Source organism: Vigna unguiculata, chromosome 5 (genome assembly GCF_037176805.1).
Source record: "Vigna unguiculata cultivar grain cowpea cultivar isolate G323 ecotype 2 chromosome 5, ASM3717680v1, whole genome shotgun sequence".
Classification (NCBI taxonomy): domain Eukaryota; kingdom Viridiplantae; phylum Streptophyta; class Magnoliopsida; order Fabales; family Fabaceae; genus Vigna; species Vigna unguiculata.
In genome coordinates, this window is record NC_140796.1 from 55,188,157 (window position 1) to 55,208,426 (window position 20,270).

Below are 20,270 nucleotides of genomic sequence, written 5' to 3' on the forward strand. Positions count from 1 at the left end.
AGTCATAATTAAAATTGTTCTTCGTGAGATACATTAATTCACAAAAAGAATGCTACAGCACCAACACCCTATTGAATCTAGTCTCTGGTGCAACAACCATAGTCGTAACCACCAGATTTAAAGCATGTAAAATTAATCAAACTTAAGGTCTCAAAAAGTTGCAAGTGCACACAGAATCTATCAATAATATAGCAGTCACGAAAACCTGAATCTCTTCCAGGCATCCGACCAAAACCCTAAGAAGCTAACTCATTTTGATCTCATTGACAAACTATAATAATGGACGTCCAAGACAATACATCATGAATCAAAACATAAAAATACCTGGTAGCTTTGTACAAGAAGTGGGCATTAACAATAGTCACAAAAACTGAAGGCATCCTATTCATGCCTTCCATTGGTCTACATGGGATATTAAATTATCATACATGATATTTGAAGCGGAAGAGACCAACAGATCATAAACACAACGTATAAACAGCAAACCTAAGTTGCAGGCACATAATAAACCACCCTTCTGGTGTTCTAGTGTGAACACAGCAAAATACAAAACTAACTCCCATACTTGCTACTTAGCTTTCCTTTTTGAACTCCTACCAGTTTGATTGCTTTGAACTCTTTTCTTTGATAGCTTCTCTTCCCCAACTTGTTTACTATTAGTAACGTTGCCTGAATTCTTCTTTGCAACTTGATCAGTATCACCATCAGTACCAGCATCACTGTCATTGTCTTCATCACTTTCCTCTGGTTTTTTCTTTTTAGCAGGCTTCCTGCCTTTAGCTCCAGCTTTTGCCCCCTTCTTTTCTTTCCCATCTGTCGGTTTCTCAGTGTCATCAGCTGCACTTGCTTTCTTTGATGCTTGCCTTTTAGTCTTACCAGTTTCTTTTACATCGACAGATCCACTAAGCTTTTGCAACTCTGGCACGTAAGCAGTTGTCTAAAGCCAACATCATGTTTAGATCAGAAATACACATAATATAATGATAAAAATAAAACAAGTGACAGATTGGAAATGTTCAGAACGACGTACCCTACCACCAGCAGTGATGAAGTCAATTTTTTTCCCTGCATCACATGAAAAATTATAAATGTTAGGACGACAAAAAACTTTAGTTTTAAATTATTATTCTTGGTCAGAAAGCAGGAAACACTCATCCAATATGTAAGGGAAGAAAATATACCGAGTTAATGAAAAGGATCGAAGAAACTGATTGCAGATAAATATGTTTTGCATTGATAGAACAGAAAAACTGGTGAATATAAATTAAGGGTAATAGCCAATTTTCGAAAATATAATTAAAATAAAGTCAAAATAATTGACTTAACAGGATAACTCGGTCAGTTTAAAAATGGAGTATTATATGATGCATGGGCGACGCTTTCAATTTTCAAATTCTAAGAGATCAATAACTTGGTATCAATATTCTAATAGCATCCTCCATAGTAAAATGCACAGGAATTTCACTAATAATATGACCGCTGACAATAACTTAGAAAATAAAAGAACTTATAGTTCTATATATGCAATCTTATCAGAAATGGAAAACAAGCCTAGGATTCGGGTACCAATCAAGAAAAGTAAATTACACTAACCAACAAAGTGAGGAAGTAAGAAATATATGCAGTAAGAAAACCTGTGAAGATCGGCTACAATTCATGTAGCCCCAAAAAATGATTATTTTTATAACAAAGTGAGGAAGCAAACCATCAACAAAAGCCTTGTCAGGCTTCTTTTCCCGTGAATGAAATATCCAACTGTTAGGATACTGACTACTATCTGCTCCAACCTCAACTGCTTTTTCAATGACCTGTAAAAAGGAACTATATGTCAACTAATACATATTAGAGAAGTATTCTCACCACTTATTTTTCCAGGCTTTTTTCCCCATCGAAAATGAAATAACCATTCGAGAGGAAAACGGCTACAGTCAGCATCAACTTCAACAGCCAATTGAATAACCTACAGGTTTTATCCTCTATACTTTTTTATTAAGTAAAGATGTACTATAAACTACAATCATATCAAGGGAAATCAGGGTACCCACCTCTTTAATGCATTTGTACAAAGTTGAGCAGCTTACATCAGACAGGCTAGAAGCTGCCTGCCGTGGATGAATTCTTGCCTGAAAATAAGTTTTATAATATATTAACTGCTGATTACAATCAGGTGTTAGAGCATATACTGAATCCTATGAAATGCAAGTTCAAAAACATTTTGAAGCTCATGATATACAATGCAAAGAGAGAAAAAAATCTAGTACAAAATAATACTTGTGAGCAGCTTAATTTCATCTAGATCAGTTTCAATTCTACATAACCATGCGTTAAGAGTTTAAAACATCATTTTATTTTCTAACAGAACATCATTCATCCTCAAGAAATTGTCAAGCTTACATCAAATTTCTTTATGAAAAATCTATGCGGCAACTATTACGATTTGGAGGTTTCCCATTACAATACCCCCATGATATAGGTACACAAACACACACACACACATACATACTTGCACGCACACAGACATATAGCTAAAAAGTAAACTTCATACAAAAAAAAAAAAAAACTATGTAAGCATCCTTTCCAGCATATTTGTACAAACTATAATTAAGCCTTCTTTCCCCTCTGCACTTCAAAACATCATGAGTCTTATACAGAGACAGGGGACCAATAAGAACCCTGTACAAACCATAAGATCAGACCAGATTTGTGCAAAGAGCATATTGATCATCTTGTATAAATATAATTCGAGCCATTTCTTAGAATTCAAGTGATAAAGGATTTATCCCTATCCACAACAGGACCATGTATTGAAATTACTAATAAAAAGACTAAATTGAGATGAATATTAAACCTAATAAAAAAACTCTGGCTACATTAAAATCTGGCATATTTCACTAAATATAATTGGAAACACTAAAAATTTAAAATCACTTAGAAAATGAAGGTTGTACTTACTTGGTACAGCACTTCATCAGCCACCCAATTTCCAATACCTGAAATATAGCTCTGGAAAGATTGAAATTTCGGATCATTAATAATTAGTGTCATGATACAGTCAGATGCAAAAAAATATATCAAATTCCTGTGCACTGAAACCATGAGAAGAAGGAAAGTATCTTTACACACACACACACACATGTACTGACAGTTGTTACACTATATTCGGTGCTTGTGAATTGATGTGTAGAACAATGTTACACAACCATTTAATCACAAATTGCAGTCAGTTTGACTTATGACATAATTATTGTAAAAGTCAACAAACTCACTATGCACGACAGTTTATGATTGGACAATACTGTAAAACTATCTCACATTGCCAAAGCATAACCTTTTTCCTCTAAAAAAATCATCAACCAAACCACACCACAAATTAGCATGATTAATTCATTTAACTAAATTTTTCTATTCATGTAAAGTACAAACAAAGAATTTATGACATAATTATTGTAAAAGTCAACAAACTCACTATGCACGACAGTTTATGATTGGACAATACTGTAAAACTATCTCACATTGCCAAAGCATAACCTTTTTCCTCTAAAAAAATCATCAACCTAACCACACCACAAATTAGCATGATTAATTCATTTAACTAAATTTTTCTATTCATGTAAAGTATAAACAAAGAATTTATGAACTCTGCATCTTTTCTTATCATTTGACCTGTCCCATTTGTCTCATCAACAGAATATTGTCTTATGCTCAAGCACAAGTTATCAATAAATTAAGGTGTCCCAATGAACTTGATTAAAGAACACCAAATCTTGACTTCTCAAGCAGAAAATAATAACCCCCACCAATGCAAAAAACTATACAAAAAAGGAAAGTGCACACACACAAAGCAAAAAAAATGATATATTCAAATAATAAACAATTTAAAAGATGAGTGAAATGCATTGTATGGGAAGTGATAAAGGAATAATTTAATACTTGATCAAGTAATAAAGCCTTGATTTCAGTTTTCCTTTTGTGCAAAGACTCTGTAAACTTCTCAAGTGTCATTTGTTCAAAAAGAGCATCAGGACCAAGCTCAGATATGGGTGGCACTGATGTTGGCTACATCACAGGAAAAATATATACAGTCAATGTCAAATTTATGTACTAAAAAAATAAAAATGGTTGGTAGTTGGCAAGTAGAGTCACAATACATCTTCTAGAAGACGAACTTTAGCGAATCGCCTCTTGTCAATGAAAGACAACTCTAAACCATCATCTAACTGCATAAATGTGATTTAATCTGATTAATAATGATATTTCTAAGGGATAAATTTCTTTGAATCTAATGGTTCACAAATCTTATGAATCCACAACAAAATGAAGTTTAATTTGTCGCATATGAAGTCAATGGATTGAATCACAACAGGTTACAAGACCAAAAGGTCAAATCTAATCAATGGAGTTATCTCCTACCTCAATGAAGAATTTTGAATATTTTGAGGGCCACTCTTCCTCATCCTTCACAGCTGACCTACATGGCACATGCATGTTTATATTCCAGATATGTGCCAAATAATTGCAACAATAAATGATAGAAACACCAAAATAGTAAGGTAGATGTTTGAAAAAAGAGTCTTCCATGCAACTAACTGCTGAGTTAGCAAAATTGGCAAAAGGATGATTCAGATGTATGCAGTATAATGCTAGGGAGTGAGAATTGGAAGGTGCCTAGAACAGTTTTCTTTCCCATTGTACTTCCCCGGTAGTTTTTATACAGTTGGGATCTTGTAGCACCCTGAAACAGGTCTGATTTTATCAATAAGACAGAACTCTCCTCAGTACTCTTGCACAATGTTGGCACCTCCCGATACATACAAAGCCTAAGCAGTTTTGCACATTTTGGTGAGATATGGAATATAAGGTTTAATGTCAAAAGAAAAATAAGAATTACAATCTTCTAATGCAAAATGCAAAATCTTATCAAAGTATCTGATGGGTTCTTGCAAGGTTAACCATCCGGAGAGATTCCATACCAATGAATTCAACAACCCTCCGATTCAAAACCTTAAGATAACGAGTTAGAGTCTTCTTTCTTATGTATTGTTCACCATGCTTAATCTTACTTAATGAAACACACACACATTTGGAATCCTAAAAGTATCCTATTTTAAAACCCTAATAAAAGAAGGATGCAGGGGAGATCGTGGTAAGTAAGAAAGTCATGGTATATCAACAGCATTAGTGTGTGGGTGTGAAAAAACCCATTATTGTCAACTCACAAATGCAAGCTAATAAAAGATTCTACGTAAAGTTTTTTTGAAACTTCGGCATAACTCATCAGTATAGTGAAATAAAGATTACTTAACCATACCCCATAGGCCTTACCTTTTGTACTTTGTTACTGCGACTCCTTTAATGTATATAGCACCAGCCATGCCTGAGATATAAACAAAAACTCATAAGTAACAACAAATTGTAGCTATAAATTTAGTAATAGACCTAGCTATCCCTTGTGTCTCTTCTTATATTTCGTCTTACAACAGTTTCATTTTAGAACCTTATATCGTGTTTTCAGTGTCACTGTTACCGACTGTTGTAAAAGCTTAAGCCGTTAGGTGCATGCACAGGTATGGTTAACATGCATCACCAAAAATGCAAGAACCACGCCAAGACGTAATGCGAACTAAGCAGCAAAGAAAACTGTAAAAAAACGAAGGAGAGTTTCACGTGGTTCACGTTTTCAGTTAAAGCGGAAAGAGAAAAGAACGAAGCTAGGGTTTAAGAGAGAGAGAGACGGAGGACCGAATTGGAAGGAAGGAAAAGGAGGGGAATCAAGCTGAAGCCACATGTTCTTTCCCTTCCGGTGAGCAGCGACGATGAGCTTGCCGAGAACGGAAGCTTCGAAGTCCGAGCGAGACACCGCGTCGATGACTTTGGAATCATCGGCGACAATGCATTTCGTTATCTTCTTGCCGACGCAGTTTTCCTCGACGGCCCTCCTCGCCGCCTCTACCTCTGGAAGCTCCGGCATTGCTCTCTCTCTCGCTCGCTCGCTCTCACTAACTCCTCTGCCGTTTTCCCGCGTTCTTTTCCGGACTCTTTCTTCACCTCAAACTCGCAATTTTCAATTCGAGTTTTTGTTTTCTGCTAAAGGGCTTTATCGGGGATGCCTCAGATAAAAGCTTCTCCCTGCACCTCCATATATTTACTTCTGCACCTCATATAAAGAAAATTCAATTTTTGCCCTTTTAAAATTGTAAAATCCGGTGACTTTCAAGTCCGTAAACCTTTTCTTTTTCTTGGAAAAGGAAACTTTCAAATTTTACAATTCAAAAAGGATAAAATAAAAAAAATATATGTATACAGAAAAATAAAAAACATACGAAAGAGCAAGAGGAAACTTAGATTCATCTCAAACGGAATCTGGTCTGGACCTGCATTTCCTTTAAATTTTGGGCCGGCCCATTCATTTAGTTAAAGGCTTTTGCTATTTTTTATTGTTTATTGACCATTATTTTTTTCACTCCCATAACTTCTTTCTGCGCCTCTATAGTATGTATACAAGATTCGGATGAAAATTTATAAATGAATATTTGTTTCATTAATTGCTTGTAGTTATGTCAACGAGTACGGGTAATTACAAAAAATATTTAAAAAAATATTTAATTATAGTTGATGCTTTAATTAACAAGTCAATTTTTTTCAATTGATCTCTGAAAAAAAATAAAAAAAATAAAAGATTACTAACAATTTATAGTGTAATTTATTTTTGAATGAAATATTAAAGAAATTATTAACTTTATCAATGTTCACATCTTGCAACATTGTATAAAGTTTCATGTTGTTCAATTTTAATCTAAAAGAATCTGAAAACATAAGAAGTTTATTAAAAATTTCTAACAAATCACTTAATTAAAATATATAAGTAAAAATGTTAATTTCATTACCTTCCATATTATCCATTACCAGTCTTGAAGACACATCAATGTCACCGCAGTATTTGGAAGTAATCTACTCCTATGTGGGATAAGAATTTGACTACTATTACTGAACGAAGATTCATAATGTTTTGTACTAGTATATATATATATATATATATATATATATATATATATAAAGGTATTTTTGTAAATTAAAGTTTAGCGGGTACGGATATCCACGAATACGAATACTATGATACTCGTACCTGCCCCGTTAACATGCGATCAAAAATACTCATACCCGTGGATAGCAGGTATCCATTCTTAATATCCGTTTCTTATCCATTGCGGGTTTTATCTACGAATATTTAGAGTACAAATTTTGTTGATATCCCTTCTTGTAGCTTTATTTTTACACACATGTTTCATTAGTTACTCGAAATATTTTATGTTTGGGTACTACTTGACACCCAACAAAAATTCACTATTTCTATCTATTATTTTATCTTTCAATCTTTTTATTTTTTTTTATAAATTATAAAAATCTAATTCTTTTAATGATTAAAATATATCTAAAAGTAGGTTGTTAATTGTTGTAAGTGGTGTAAGAAAAAAACTTTTTATTTTATTTAAGTAATAATAGTCAATAATAGCAGTCCAAAGTCTTGCAGCTCTTACAACCATTACACACTAAACAGTGTACTCTCGGCATAAATGTATGCATCCACTAATTATATGGACAAAAGCAAATCTATGTTTAGATGCAGACTCTTCGTATGAAGTTTTTCTTTTGTTGAAGTCATCTATAGGTTTAATTATAATCACACACAAAAGCAACAACTGTGTGGTTCATACTTTTGCTACATGAATTGCTCTCGTTCCTCGTTGATAATATTCCCAATGCGTATCAGCATAATCTTTCACTTTCTTAAACAGCTTCGGTTGTTCTTCATTCACCAAACCTTGTTCTGGGCCAATTTCTTTGTTTGGCTCTGGAGTGTAGAACATTGCAACAGATATTCTTTCCCTCTTGGAGTTCACCAATACCCGATGCATAGGACTCTTGAAAATTCCATTAGTCATTATCTGAATTTCAAAAAGCACCACTATTATCACCTATATTGTTCCTCAAAAAGCACCACTGAATTTTAAATTGGATGGATACACCACAAACTGAAATGTTATGAAACTAAATTAACAACACATACCTCCATTTGATCACCCATGAGAACAAAGAGGGCATGAGAAATTGTGGGAATTGTGAACCATTTATCGTTATTGTGGACTTGGAGGCCCTCAACGTCATCTTGCAGTATAATGGTGTACCCTGATCCATCTGCATGGGGTTTAAGCCCGAGCACAATATCAGGTCGTGCACAGCAAGAATAGTAGTTGAACCTCACTTGCAGTAGTGCTTGTTCACCAAATTGATTCAAGAAGCAATTTTCTTCTAAATCTAATGACTTAGCCATAGCTGTAGAAATAAGATTTGTTGCCTCTCTCAGTTTTGCTGTGTATTCTTCCACAATTTTCCTGCAAAGAAAAAAGTGTTGCTGATCTTAATCAACACAAACATGTCACCTTCCAACTGTTTGAACATTTGTCTGCATTGTAGTTTCAATTTACCTAAAAGATGGTGGATTTTCTGGCCACAAACTTGACTTCCTTCTATTTTCAGGGTATACGTCAAGGCACAATCTATCTGACCAATCTAAAAACTGGCCTTCTTCAGGAACTGGATCAGCACCATACCCTTCAAATTCTTTCACCCCTTTTGAAATTTTCTTCTTTTGTTCCACTGGCTGCTTAAAAAATTCCCTTGCAACTTCACGAACCTTGCCCAAAAGTGTGCTTGATGTGCCATGGTTTATTGCCTTCCAAAAAAGCTCATAGGATATGCTTTGTGCAAGTGGTATATCTTCAAATCTACAAATCTACAAAATTGAAATAAAATTTTCAAGTACATACCTGGAAGCATCCCCAAGAGGAGAGAGCTGATCTTAGCTTTTGAAGCTCTTCTTTTTGTTTAGTTACTGGTGTTGATGATGAAGATATGAGCCCAAAATCAATGGTGGGTGGTGAACATAACGTTGAAGTCACGGTTTGTGTGCAGTTAACATCTCTACGAACGTAAGGAGGAGGTGGTTCCTCACCATTCTGAACCATTTCTTGTACACGCTTGGATAACAGTGCTTCCATGGTAAGTAACTCTGCAACTTTTTGTTTTCACATTGCATGATTATATAATTATAGTTTTTAAACATAACAATTTCTGACAAAACGGTGGATACTATCAAATCATTGATCGTTACTTCAATGGTCTGTATTCGAAGTCTTCGTCATCTTTCAATCTATTCAATTATCTGTAAATGTTTAGATTTTTTTTTCCGCGATTATAAATTATTGTCTTTTTTGAAACCTTAGGGAAAGATTTTATCCTTATTCTGATCATTTGAGAAAAACTAGTGCTTCAAACGAAGAAGACAGTGATTACATTCACCATCAATATTAATTATATTATACAATCAGTTAATAATATTTATTTAGATATTATTATTGTTCCTATAAAAAAGTTTATATTGATTATATTTTTAGTTTTTAAACTTTGATGGAAAGTTAAATTCATATTCTTCTATCTTTTTACACATATTTAAACTTTAAAAGAAAATAAATATAATCATCTTAATTAAATTAAATCTTTGTTATATATATACATATGTTTCAAGATGACGTTTTCGACTCAAATACTACTCTTTAACATTCTTTATACACGTGAGAAAAACTATTAACTTTAGGTTAAAAAATAATATTCATTCATTTTAAGTTTAAAAATAAAAATGTATTAAGGAGGGTAGAGTTGTCAAAATGGACCATTCGGTCCAGATCGACTCAACCCATCACGAGTTTGTCATTTAGTGGGTCAATCCAACCCGACTCATTTATAAGCGAGTTGAAAAACTTTGAACCCGACCCGACCCACCACAGGTTGGTGGATTAAACAGGTTGGCTCACTAGCTCACTTAATTAAAATAAAATATTTTTTTTGTTTAAGTCATAAATTACAATTTAGATTAAAATTTAAATAAATTTCAATACAATCTAAGTACAATCCAAAATGATGTTAAACTCCAATACAAACCAAAATTAAAAAAAAAATTACTATCTAAAATCAAGCATTATTGTCACTTATCCAACTATAATATTAGAGTCTTAAATGGATAAATTCACAAAATTTTTGAAGCATCTTGTTTATCCCCATCTATATGGAGTTGAAGCTAGATTTCCATTTGTCAACACACTAATGTGTTTGGTTAAAAAAACAGCCTAACACTACAAAGTTCAACATAATGTGTGTAACCATACGGATTGGTGGGTCAATCCGGCTCACCACGAGTTCAACCTAAGTAAACTGGGTCAAAAATTGACCCATACTGACATTCGTAAAAAAAATTTAAACTAAACTCGGTCCAAAATCATAATGAGCCAAATTCTAACGCAATGTGACAATTCTAAAGGAGAGATAGGTTTAGCTAGAATGTTTCTTCCTGCACCCGTCCAAATTTCTTCCTGCATCTTCTCCAAATTTTCAAAAGTCTAGGACAAATGTAGGAAGAGACATCCTTTTACTTAATAGACCGGACAATTACTTTTCGCACCCATAAAAATCTTCCGGAAAGTGTTTTTCGTAAAATGGGAAGACATATGTTTTCCGGAATAAAATTTCCGGAAAAACCTTTTTGGTATTATAGAAAATAAATTTCAGATGAGCAAGAAGAAAATGATGGGTTGCAGTAAGTAATTTTCAGATAGGTATTTAACCCCAAAAAGTTTTTCATTGTTTGTATATCTAGTGATCCACCGAGGCCCAAGCAAAATCCGATCCATTTACGTGTGAATTATCTATTGATATATTGATGTGATCCAACGGCTAGGATGGTGCCACCTTTCCATGTTCTCTTACACTAGACCCCTCACTTGACCTTCTCTAATTTCTGTGTCTGTGGCACGCGCTCTCTCTCGCTCATTTCTCTGTCCGGCACGCGCTCTCTTTCTCTCTCTCTGCGATCTGCTCCAAGCAGCTCCTCCAAAATGCTGGCACGCTTAGCCGCGAATCGCTTCAACGAGATCCGTCACATTTTCCGTCAGGTTTTCCGTCGGTTTCCTCTTTCATTTCTTTCACTTTATTCTCCGATTTCCGTCTTTGTTTTTGTTTTTATTTTATTTTTTGTTTTCCCCTTTCTCAGCCTTCGAGGGCTTTCTCAACCGCTCTGAACTACGTAAGTGCTATTCGTTTTCGCTTCAATTCTCTCAGTTTCCGTTTTGTAATTTTGATTCTTATTATCTCCAATTTTGATTGGCATAGCACCTTGACTCACCGGACAATAGCCCTAACCTTCCATGGGAATTCACTGAACCCAACAAAGCAAAGGTAATGTTTCATTGCACTTTAAATGTTCATATTATGATTTTTCGTAATTTATCGTTATATAGTTCGCTATCAGAATACAGAAAATGTAGTGACAGGCACTGCTGAAGATTATTTGTTCAATCATCTAGCTTATAATCGGTATTGGCGTGGGTTGGGGTAATACTGCTATACGTGTCTTTTCTTTTCGAACTTTCTTGGTTGTGTATTAATTTTCACCCTTGATCGCTATAGACGTACAGTTTTCAAGAGTGTAGACGATGGTTCTCAGAATCTTACTATTCAGGATTCAAATCTTACAGTTCGATACAATTTGTTTAACTACTTCATTGTATCCCAAGATAAATTTGAATGACTATCTTACGAAGCATGAATAAATCTATTGGATTTTCGTTTTGCCGACATGATTTACACAGTTCTATGATTCATATGTTTTTACTTTCTCATCAGTTATGAAAAAATAAATAAAAATTCTGAGCTTAAATTTTAAATGAAAAGGTATTTGAAAGAACATTTATGAACTTATACTATATTATTGTTCACCTTTTTTGTCAATCACTCTATTTAGCTATTTAATGATTTTGTTTCTTTCATCTAAAATAAAAGCTTCACAAAATTATATGTTTCACTAATAGTTTTTTTGTAAGAGTTCTTCTTACGTTGTTTTTATTTATTTCTAGTTTAAATTGTTTACATCATTACACTGAACATCATGTACCATCTCTATGATATATTTGATGTAATCTTTCATTATACCTTAATATTATGAATTCATACAAAATTGCAATTCACGATTCAAAAATTGGCTCAGCACTTCATGATTCAAATCTTAACTCGATAACCTTGGTGTTGAGTGATTTGATTCAAATCCCTATTGCAGAGTTAAGGCACACTACATTTTCTGAGTCTGAGTAAGTTTAGAGTTATATGATTCAATGCCTTATCGATTGGTTCGTTATCATAATATTTCCAAGAGTTATGGATCTTTAGTTAGCTATGAAGATTACATGTATGATCCTTTTTGGTACCTGGCCCAAAATAATATAAACATTTAAAGGTTTTAGCATTTGCTAATTACAGGTTAAGGAGATTTTATCTCACTATCCATCCAACTATAAGCAATCTGCAGTGATTCCGCTTTTGGATCTTGCCCAGCAGCAGCATGGAGGCTGGCTCCCTGTTTCTGCAATGAATGCGGTATGTTGGTCTCCTGCTTGATGTATTCTTCTTAGAACATGTAGAAACATATCAAAGAACTAAGTCTGATTCTCTAAGAAGGTTCTGTACCCTGTTGGATGGAAAAGGTGTTATTGTGCTCAGTAGATAGTGTCTAGTAAGTACCAAGTAGAATAAGACCTGTAATAGTTCTCATGAAGTCTTGAAATTCTTGCGACATACACAAAATAAATTTACAGTAATTATAATCTTATTGAAATTATTGTTAAAATTGTAAGAGTGAAGCCTTTGATATATTTTGTATTGTACATTATTTTGCTCAAATATCATTCTGCTGGTTGACATACATGCTATGCCTAAAATCTATGCTCAAATATCATTCTTCTATGTAAATACTCATCATTGTTTGATTGAGTTATACTTGTAGCTTCTTGTCACTTGACACTGATAATTCAGTGAAAGTCACATATTTACATAATCTTGGCAATCTATAGTTTAATTTTCTTTCTAATGCAAAAAGTTATGTTATTCTTTATTAACAGTTAGCGTTTTGGATTATTTAGGTAGCAAATATTATAGAGGTTCCTCCTATACGGGTCTATGAGGTTGCTACATTTTACTCCATGTTCAATCGAGCTAAGGTGAAATCATATTATCCTTTAATGATTTTTAGTTTTCCTAATCCACATAAATACAGGCCAAAGCTTAGCTGGACCAACTTGCTTTCAGGTTGGGAAGTACCATCTATTGGTTTGTGGAACAACACCTTGTATGATACGTGGTTCGCGAGGAATTGAAGAAGCCTTATTGAAACACTTGGGAGTGAAGCGCAATGGTTAGTTCACCTGTCTTAATTTCTTCCATTATCTGTAGGTTGTCATTGTATTGTACCTTATTCGTGGAAAATTGGAACCATATGCATTCTCTGATAATTAGTTTTCTTTCACCTCTGATTTGCAGAAGTAACACCAGACGGTTTGTTTTCTGTTGGAGAAATGGAATGCATGGTGAGTCTTATTTTAATTTTGTCAAGTTTGTTGTTTTTAGAGTTGTATAATTGGTTGATATGCGCTTGTACTATAATTGTATTTAGAGGAAGAAATTACATTACATTAAATACAAAACTGGACTGTTTGGATAACAGTGTTGTCATAATTTTCGATGTGTGTGCCTGATAGCCTTCATGAATTTATAAAGTAGTGTTTGACCTTTCTCCAGTAATATTATTAAGTTATCCTAAAAAATCCTTGCATTGTTAGCATAAGAGCAGAAAAAGAGAATAACCGAATGTGGTATAAAGCTTTTGTTGTTTTAGAGTAAAGTAAAATCCAAGAGGATGAGGAAGAAGTGCATACTTGTCTTCTGTATTTACTGAATGTGGTGATCACTTGATGTTCTTGGGTAATTTTTTTGACCAACCAATGGTGAACGATCGACTTTACTGGTGTTGTGCAGGGATGCTGTGTGAATGCTCCTATGATTACAGTGGCCGATTATTCAAATGGATCAGAGGGATACACATATAATTACTATGTCCGTCTTTCCTCTTTTTTTCTCTATTTTTTTTTCCAGGGGAGGGGTGAAACACTCTTTAACATGTCATACTGATGCCAATTACAGGAAGATGTAACCCCGGAGAAAGTAGTTGATATAGTAGAAAAGCTGAGAAAGGGTGAGAAGCCACCGGTAAGGCCATTGACTACGATCTATTTTAACACTGCCCTTGTTTTAGAAACTTATACCTTGTTAAATTATGAATCTGGTTTGTTTTTCTTCAGCATGGCACGCAAAATCCCCTACGGATTAGGAGTGGACCTGAAGGAGGGAATACTACTTTGTTAGGTGAGCCCAAGCCTCCTCCCTGCCGTGACCTGGATGCCTGCTGAAGTGTGATACGTTTTGCCTTCAATAATGTATGGCTTGCACGTTTTCGAGCTTGCCTTAAATCAAACCTTAAATCAAACATTGTCAGATTGTTAGATGCTCAACCAATTTTTGTATTAGCAACCTGCCTTGATGGCTTTCGCTAAAAAAGTGTCATAAACGCCATCAGATTCTTGATTGTTTATTACTTTCCGAGCGTATCTATGCTATGCTTTTTCTGTACTCTGTACATTAATCATCATGAATGAAATTTGAGATTACGATGTTAAGAAGTGAATAACGTTACACCTTACCCATGTGGGTGTGTGGGATGGGCTTATCAACAAGAGTAGGATAGAGCTTTCGTGTTTAATGTAACATTCACTTGATAATGCCCAATTGCGAAGGTTACTCCGAGGATAGGTTGAACAATGAAGTTTGATTGTTTTAATTAATATCAAATTTTGACAATCAGAGTAATTCCGTAGGGGCACCAAGCTAACTCCTTGTGCGTGCACCATTTTTCTTACTAGATTTTAACACTCATGAATAACTGCCGATAGAGGTTGAATAATACATGGATTTGGTTTATTGGATTTCTCGGATGACACTGACACAATTCCGTTGTTGTTATCGTGTGTTGTGGACAGCTGAAAGTTAAAGATCGAGCATTGAAGAATATTTTGAGAAGGAGGATAAAATTTGATCTTGTCAAGTTTTACTGATGCTTTATGAATTTAAATTTAAATTTATTCCGGTAAAAAACATTTTAGGGGAAATTTCCTAATGATTTAAAGTGAGATATGTAAGGTATGAAAAATAAGGAATTACAAATTTAGAAAATATATAAGAAAAACTTGTGTTAAATTTTATGTAAAATCATGACGAAATTTGTACTAAAAATGTATACAGTACTGGATTATATGTGTTTTATTAATATTTACATATACTTATGTTATTATTGATTATGTAAAAGATATAATTATATTTTGACACAATTATTTATTTTTTAATATAATTAATTTTATAGCTAATATTTTATTAATATTTATTTATTTTTATTAAATTGAGTTGGAAAGGAATTAATTAGAGATACATGTGAAAAGGTAGACGGTCACTGGTCTGCGGGTAGCATCGCAACGTAACAGGGCATTGGTGTGTTCGGTATAGTCGATGATGACTAGGCAAGACACGTGTATATATTCGCAGGTGGTCTGAAGCGTGCCTGGGCCAGCTAGATACGTGTCTGTTCAATTCAGCCCAACCATTTCATCTCTGCTCTTAAGGTTTTCTTTCTTCTTCTTTGTTGTGAATTTTCTATTTTATTTTTTTTTGATCGGCTTATTTTTTATTTTCTTTTTCATTTATCGTTCTACTATATGCACTGAAAATATCATTTGATATTTGCTATTCTCCAGTCCAGTCGAGTGGTTTAGTGAGTAATAATAGATGGTTCTGCAGATTTTGGTTTGAATTCCAAAACTAGTGATGGGGACTGCATCATCTATGTTAACTCAATACGACATCGAGGAAGTTCAAGAACACTGCAATAATTTATGTAGTTCCTCTCTCTCTCTCTCTCTCTTCTCCCTTCTGTTGTCCCTTTATGACTGTCGGTTTTTTTAACATTAATTAAGATCTGAAATTGGGTTCCAAACTCAGTTTCCCAGCAGGAAATTGTGTCGTTGTATCAAAGATTTTGTCAACTTGACCGCAATGCCAAGGGATTTATTTCGGCGGATGAGTTCTTGTCCGTCCCCGAGTTTGCCATGAATCCACTTTCTCAGGTGCTCACTTTTTTCGCTTTATGGCCATTTCGACCCTAACATTTGTTTTTGTCGTTTGTGTACTTTCTTTCCCATCACTGCATGCTAAAGGGTGGGTTCTGATCTGTTTTCCCATTGTTGATGGACTTTGTGCTTGTTCGCAGAGGCTGCTCAAGATGGTGGACGGTTTGAATTTTAAAGACTTTGTGGCCTTCTTATCTGCATTCAGTGCCAAAGCCAATGCACAACAAAAAATAGAGCGTACGTTTTAATTACATCGTACATCGGAGTTATTCAATGCTCTCCGATGTTGTTGTTTTTATGAATTATAGTTTAACTTCGTGAGTTAGAAGATGTACTTCAGTTTAGGGATTGATTTTGCATTCTCGTGTTCACCGGAGATTCCTAAGTTCTGACCTTGGTCTGAAGGGAATACCTAATTCAATAATTGGGATGTTCAATAGTGAAGATGTCATTTTCTGTTGCTTAGCACACTCACTTATAAGCACCTGAATATGTTTGAGAGGGAAAACTTGCTGCTATACGGGTTATGCAAATTTTGGGCAGACCTATCTAATTTTATCTACTCCAATTGAATGCGATGTTGGTTAATTCATTTTGGATAAAGAGCTAAGGGTAACATCCAGCTTATTAATTAGTATCACCAACCAACCAAGTATGTCCTATTATTATACAAATATAACTCCCAGTCTTTCAGTTATTAATGCTGACCAATCAATAGCCAACTATGGTCATTGATTTTGATCAATTTGCTACAAGAATCCTATATTAGGGACTCTTTATAGGTATCCTACAGAGAAGAGAAGTGAATGTTAGGGTGGTCAGTGGGATGAAAACATGGACACTTACCAATTCTGAATTTTCTCTATTTTTTTATGCGTAGATCATACTTTTCAAGTTGTTCTCATTCCATTGATTCAGAATTATTGTTCAAGAGATTCGGGTTTTGCATTTGGATGAACTAGATGTCTCTGCATCTCACAAATAATAGGGTGGTCCAGTGTACAATGCTACTGCTTGGTGGGTGGATGTCATAGCTTTAACCTCGCAACATAGACACTGTTTCCTTGATTTGGAACCCGACCTCTATAGATCAAGGGCAAAACCTCACTGTTGCTTCGAGACCTTCATCTTTCACATGATTTGAAGATAGAATGAGACAAAAGTAGAGATCAGCAAGCAAAAAAATTCATTTATAAATGATAACGTACATATGATAGTTAGAACTTATGATATAAGTAGTGTCTTTTTAGTAGGATCCAACCCTGCCTTAGAACATATGTATAGTCTTCACAGTTTTTGTTAAATATATTTGCAAGAGCTGATAGCTGCGACAATGTAGTTAAAGGGTGAGAAACTGTTGATGCAGATACGGAGTTCATATATTATGAATTATTCTATGATTTTCATCATTTGAAGAGGGAATACTTTGTGGGCAGGGAATTGATAACTTTTTTCTTAATAAATTACAATAATATATTCAGTTACCTTCATTGTACTTATAGTTTCTAGCCTTTTGCAGTTATTTTCAAAGTCTTTGATTCAGATCGTAATGGAAAGGTGTCTTTCAAAGATATATTGGAAGTGCTAAAAGATTTGTCAGGTTCATTCATGTCCGATGAACAGAGAGAGGTATCACCAACAATCTGATCACTTCCATGTATTGTTTAATCATGAAGTAGCTTTCCCACTAATAGTTGCTAAATAACCAAGTAGGTCTTCATCTGTTACTGGTTTGACATCCCTATTTCAAATGTGGTGTGCTGAAGTCTGAGTTTAGTATCATATAGTTTCCTAGGATTAGTACATTCATCATTCATTACTTGTTACAACTGGAATATAATTTGGTTGTTGAGTTACATAGTTTTTATTCCTTGATCACATCTCTTTTGCAAGTTCTCTAAAGGGTAACCAATAGATTTCTATAGTTTTTGAAAATACAATTTGTTATAAGTTAACTGTATATCAATTTAGCAAAATCTATTTTTTTTTTCTCCATATATACCTTTTCAGTTGTGCTTGTATCATATTTAGATTTAGATTTAACTGGAGTTTGGCTAATTTTGTTCTCTGTTCAATTTGCAGGAAGCTCTCAGTCAAGTTCTAAAAGAAGCAGGATACACAAAAGACTCTTACTTGACGTTGGATGACTTCATTAAGGTCTGTACATTTTGTTATGTATTTCCTCTGTACATTGAATGTCTGCTATGTTTGATTTAGTTTCTAATTTTAATTTGTCACAGGTTCTTGGTCAATCTGACCTAAAAATGGATGTTGAAGTCCCTGTTGATTGAAACTAGCTTCAGTTTTCCCTGTCCTGGTGAAAGATAAAACTGTAAACTCTATTCATAAGATTCTTGTAATATATTTCATGTGGAAATGAAAAGTGCACAGTACCTTTGTCTCCTTTCTTCTTGGGATTCTTGTAATGTCGTTGCCTTTCAGCCACTAGCTGTTTAGGAGCCAATTTGAAAAGCTCGAGGTTGATTCAGTTTTTCACATACCTTGACAGTTTTTTTGTTTTTTTTTTTTTTGCAAATTTTTTAGTCTACTGGATTCAGAGTTAGGTAATTCTATCCTATTTGAAGTTTCAACTGTTGATGAACTTGCCAAGTTCAAGTTTCTTTCTGTGTTATAATCTCAGCAGTGTCTCTTCCGCACTAAAGCAGCATGAAGATTGTTGCTGTGTTAGATTAGAACATTGTGATTTTCATCATCATTTGTGATACTAGTCTGATTTGGTTCTCATCCTAACAAGATAATTTTGACGAGTATTTGAATATTTATATTTAAATTTTTAAATATAACATGTATACAAATCCATTTTAATTCATAATGTTATTTCTTTTATAATTATATATAGAAACCTATCCAAACTGAGTTTAAGTATGAGATTACAAATTATAATCATTGATTGTTATCGGAAATGCTTATGTATGCTGACACATTGAAGAAGATGGATTAATCCTCTCCCCTTCATTTGAATATTCAAAGGTCAAAGTCATGTTTAAAACAGATTAATTACAGAAAAATAACTATTAATTTAAAATATTTAAGTTGTTTTGATATGCATCCACTGTATTATTTATTGGTTGTAGTTTCCAAACTTTGCGTCTACATGTATAAACTAACATAATCTATAAATTATTTCTTTTTAAAGTTTAGCATAATATAAATACAGAAGTGGTACTAAAGTCTAATGACTTGTATTAGTGATCGATTCAGTTGAATACAATATAAATTTTATATCAAAAGTCTCACGGTATAAAAAAAAATTATATATCTATTATCTTAAAGTTTTGAAAAAGAGAAAACTCATTTAATCTTTTATATAAATTAGATTTGTGTATTATTGGTGCTTCGACATAAGATTAATCACTTATCTTGTAGAAATTCAAGGTGAGCATGCATTCAGTGCTCACATACATGTCGATTAGAAAGGTTTATTTTTTATACGTTTTGGCTAATTGCATTTTATGATCAAAACGTGTTTTGCAAATCTAGTTTGCAAGATATTTATTATAGTATTAGAAGTGTATATTAATTTAATTCTAAATTATCATTTATAATAAAATTATTAAACTAATGCTTTTTTTTATCTCTGTTATTGAATGATTGAATAATATCATAAAATATTAATTTTAATTGATTTTTTTTTATCTATTCTTCTATTCATTATACTGTCTGTTGTTTATTTTGTTCTTAATTCTTGCAGCCCACAACATTCTGAAAAAACCCGAACGGCCGCCCAATGTTTGTGAAAAATTATACTGTTTTTCTGTCTCTGTAACACCACACGCCCACAAATCAAATCACTGCTTCATTCATATTTACTCATACAGTATTTTCAAATTAAAAAAAAATAGTTTTATATAATTGTAATATCCAACGGTTTTCTCTTTTTTATTAAATTCTGCATTTGAGGGTCATGTCAACAACGCTTTAGCTTAACACTGGCCACTATGAAACATAAATTATAATTTTCATTTCTTTATTTATAATAGTATACTATTGTATATACGCAACTGGCACCAGTGTATGTTGGTATAAATGGGATCGGATTCAAGTTTTTATACGTAAAATACAAATTTCTACGTATACAAAAAATACCATGGTAAGAAAAACGGAAAAGTGGCATTACAATTACTGTTTTACCCATTT

The 20,270-nt window shown here is 33.6% G+C and overlaps 4 protein-coding genes across 9 annotated transcripts; 2 read left to right on the forward strand and 2 right to left on the reverse strand.

The window, feature by feature from the left end:
* Window positions 1-237: 237 nt before the first annotated feature.
* On the reverse strand, window positions 238-6,067 carry MMH-1 (MUTM homolog-1). Of its 4 annotated transcripts, XM_028070313.2 has the most exons (11): window positions 5,740-6,067; window positions 5,323-5,374; window positions 4,411-4,468; window positions 4,149-4,217; window positions 3,931-4,056; window positions 2,953-3,003; window positions 2,046-2,123; window positions 1,861-1,960; window positions 1,706-1,792; window positions 1,031-1,065; window positions 238-937 (listed from the first exon to the last, which is right to left on the reverse strand). In XM_028070313.2, exons 1-11 carry the CDS (start codon window positions 5,966-5,968, stop codon window positions 569-571), a joined length of 1,254 nt encoding a protein of 417 aa, XP_027926114.1. In that variant the 5' UTR covers window positions 5,969-6,067; the 3' UTR covers window positions 238-568. The 4 variants fall into 4 exon arrangements, with proteins under 4 accessions (XP_027926114.1, XP_027926112.1, XP_027926111.1 ...); XM_028070311.2 differs by lacking the exon at window positions 1,706-1,792; XM_028070310.2 differs by lacking the exon at window positions 1,861-1,960 and having other exon boundaries at window positions 1,706-1,808; window positions 5,740-6,066.
* A 1,395-nt stretch (window positions 6,068-7,462) lies between these two features.
* Window positions 7,463-9,099, reverse strand: LOC114184124 (protein SRG1-like). The gene is made up of 4 exons (XM_028071375.2): window positions 8,826-9,099; window positions 8,484-8,731; window positions 8,066-8,390; window positions 7,463-7,943 (listed from the first exon to the last, which is right to left on the reverse strand). Exons 1-4 carry the CDS (start codon window positions 9,054-9,056, stop codon window positions 7,707-7,709), a joined length of 1,041 nt encoding a protein of 346 aa, XP_027927176.1. The 5' UTR covers window positions 9,057-9,099; the 3' UTR covers window positions 7,463-7,706.
* Window positions 9,100-10,795: 1,696 nt separating this feature from the next.
* Window positions 10,796-14,615, forward strand: LOC114183348 (NADH-ubiquinone oxidoreductase 24 kDa subunit). Its single transcript, XM_028070350.2, has 10 exons — window positions 10,796-11,003; window positions 11,102-11,134; window positions 11,221-11,286; window positions 12,364-12,480; window positions 13,023-13,100; window positions 13,189-13,294; window positions 13,420-13,466; window positions 13,915-13,992; window positions 14,080-14,145; window positions 14,238-14,615. Exons 1-10 carry the CDS (start codon window positions 10,947-10,949, stop codon window positions 14,343-14,345), a joined length of 756 nt encoding a protein of 251 aa, XP_027926151.1. The 5' UTR covers window positions 10,796-10,946; the 3' UTR covers window positions 14,346-14,615.
* Window positions 14,616-15,430: 815 nt separating this feature from the next.
* On the forward strand, window positions 15,431-18,612 carry LOC114183680 (uncharacterized). 3 transcript variants are annotated; one of them, XM_028070788.2, is made up of 7 exons: window positions 15,431-15,608; window positions 15,784-15,880; window positions 15,985-16,109; window positions 16,253-16,349; window positions 17,632-17,741; window positions 18,195-18,269; window positions 18,353-18,612. In XM_028070788.2, exons 2-7 carry the CDS (start codon window positions 15,811-15,813, stop codon window positions 18,401-18,403), a joined length of 528 nt encoding a protein of 175 aa, XP_027926589.1. In that variant the 5' UTR covers window positions 15,431-15,608; window positions 15,784-15,810; the 3' UTR covers window positions 18,404-18,612. The 3 variants fall into 3 exon arrangements, with proteins under 3 accessions (XP_027926589.1, XP_027926590.1, XP_027926588.1); XM_028070789.2 differs by having other exon boundaries at window positions 15,456-15,608; window positions 15,741-15,880; XM_028070787.2 differs by lacking the exon at window positions 15,431-15,608 and having other exon boundaries at window positions 15,632-15,880.
* Window positions 18,613-20,270: the final 1,658 nt, after the last annotated feature.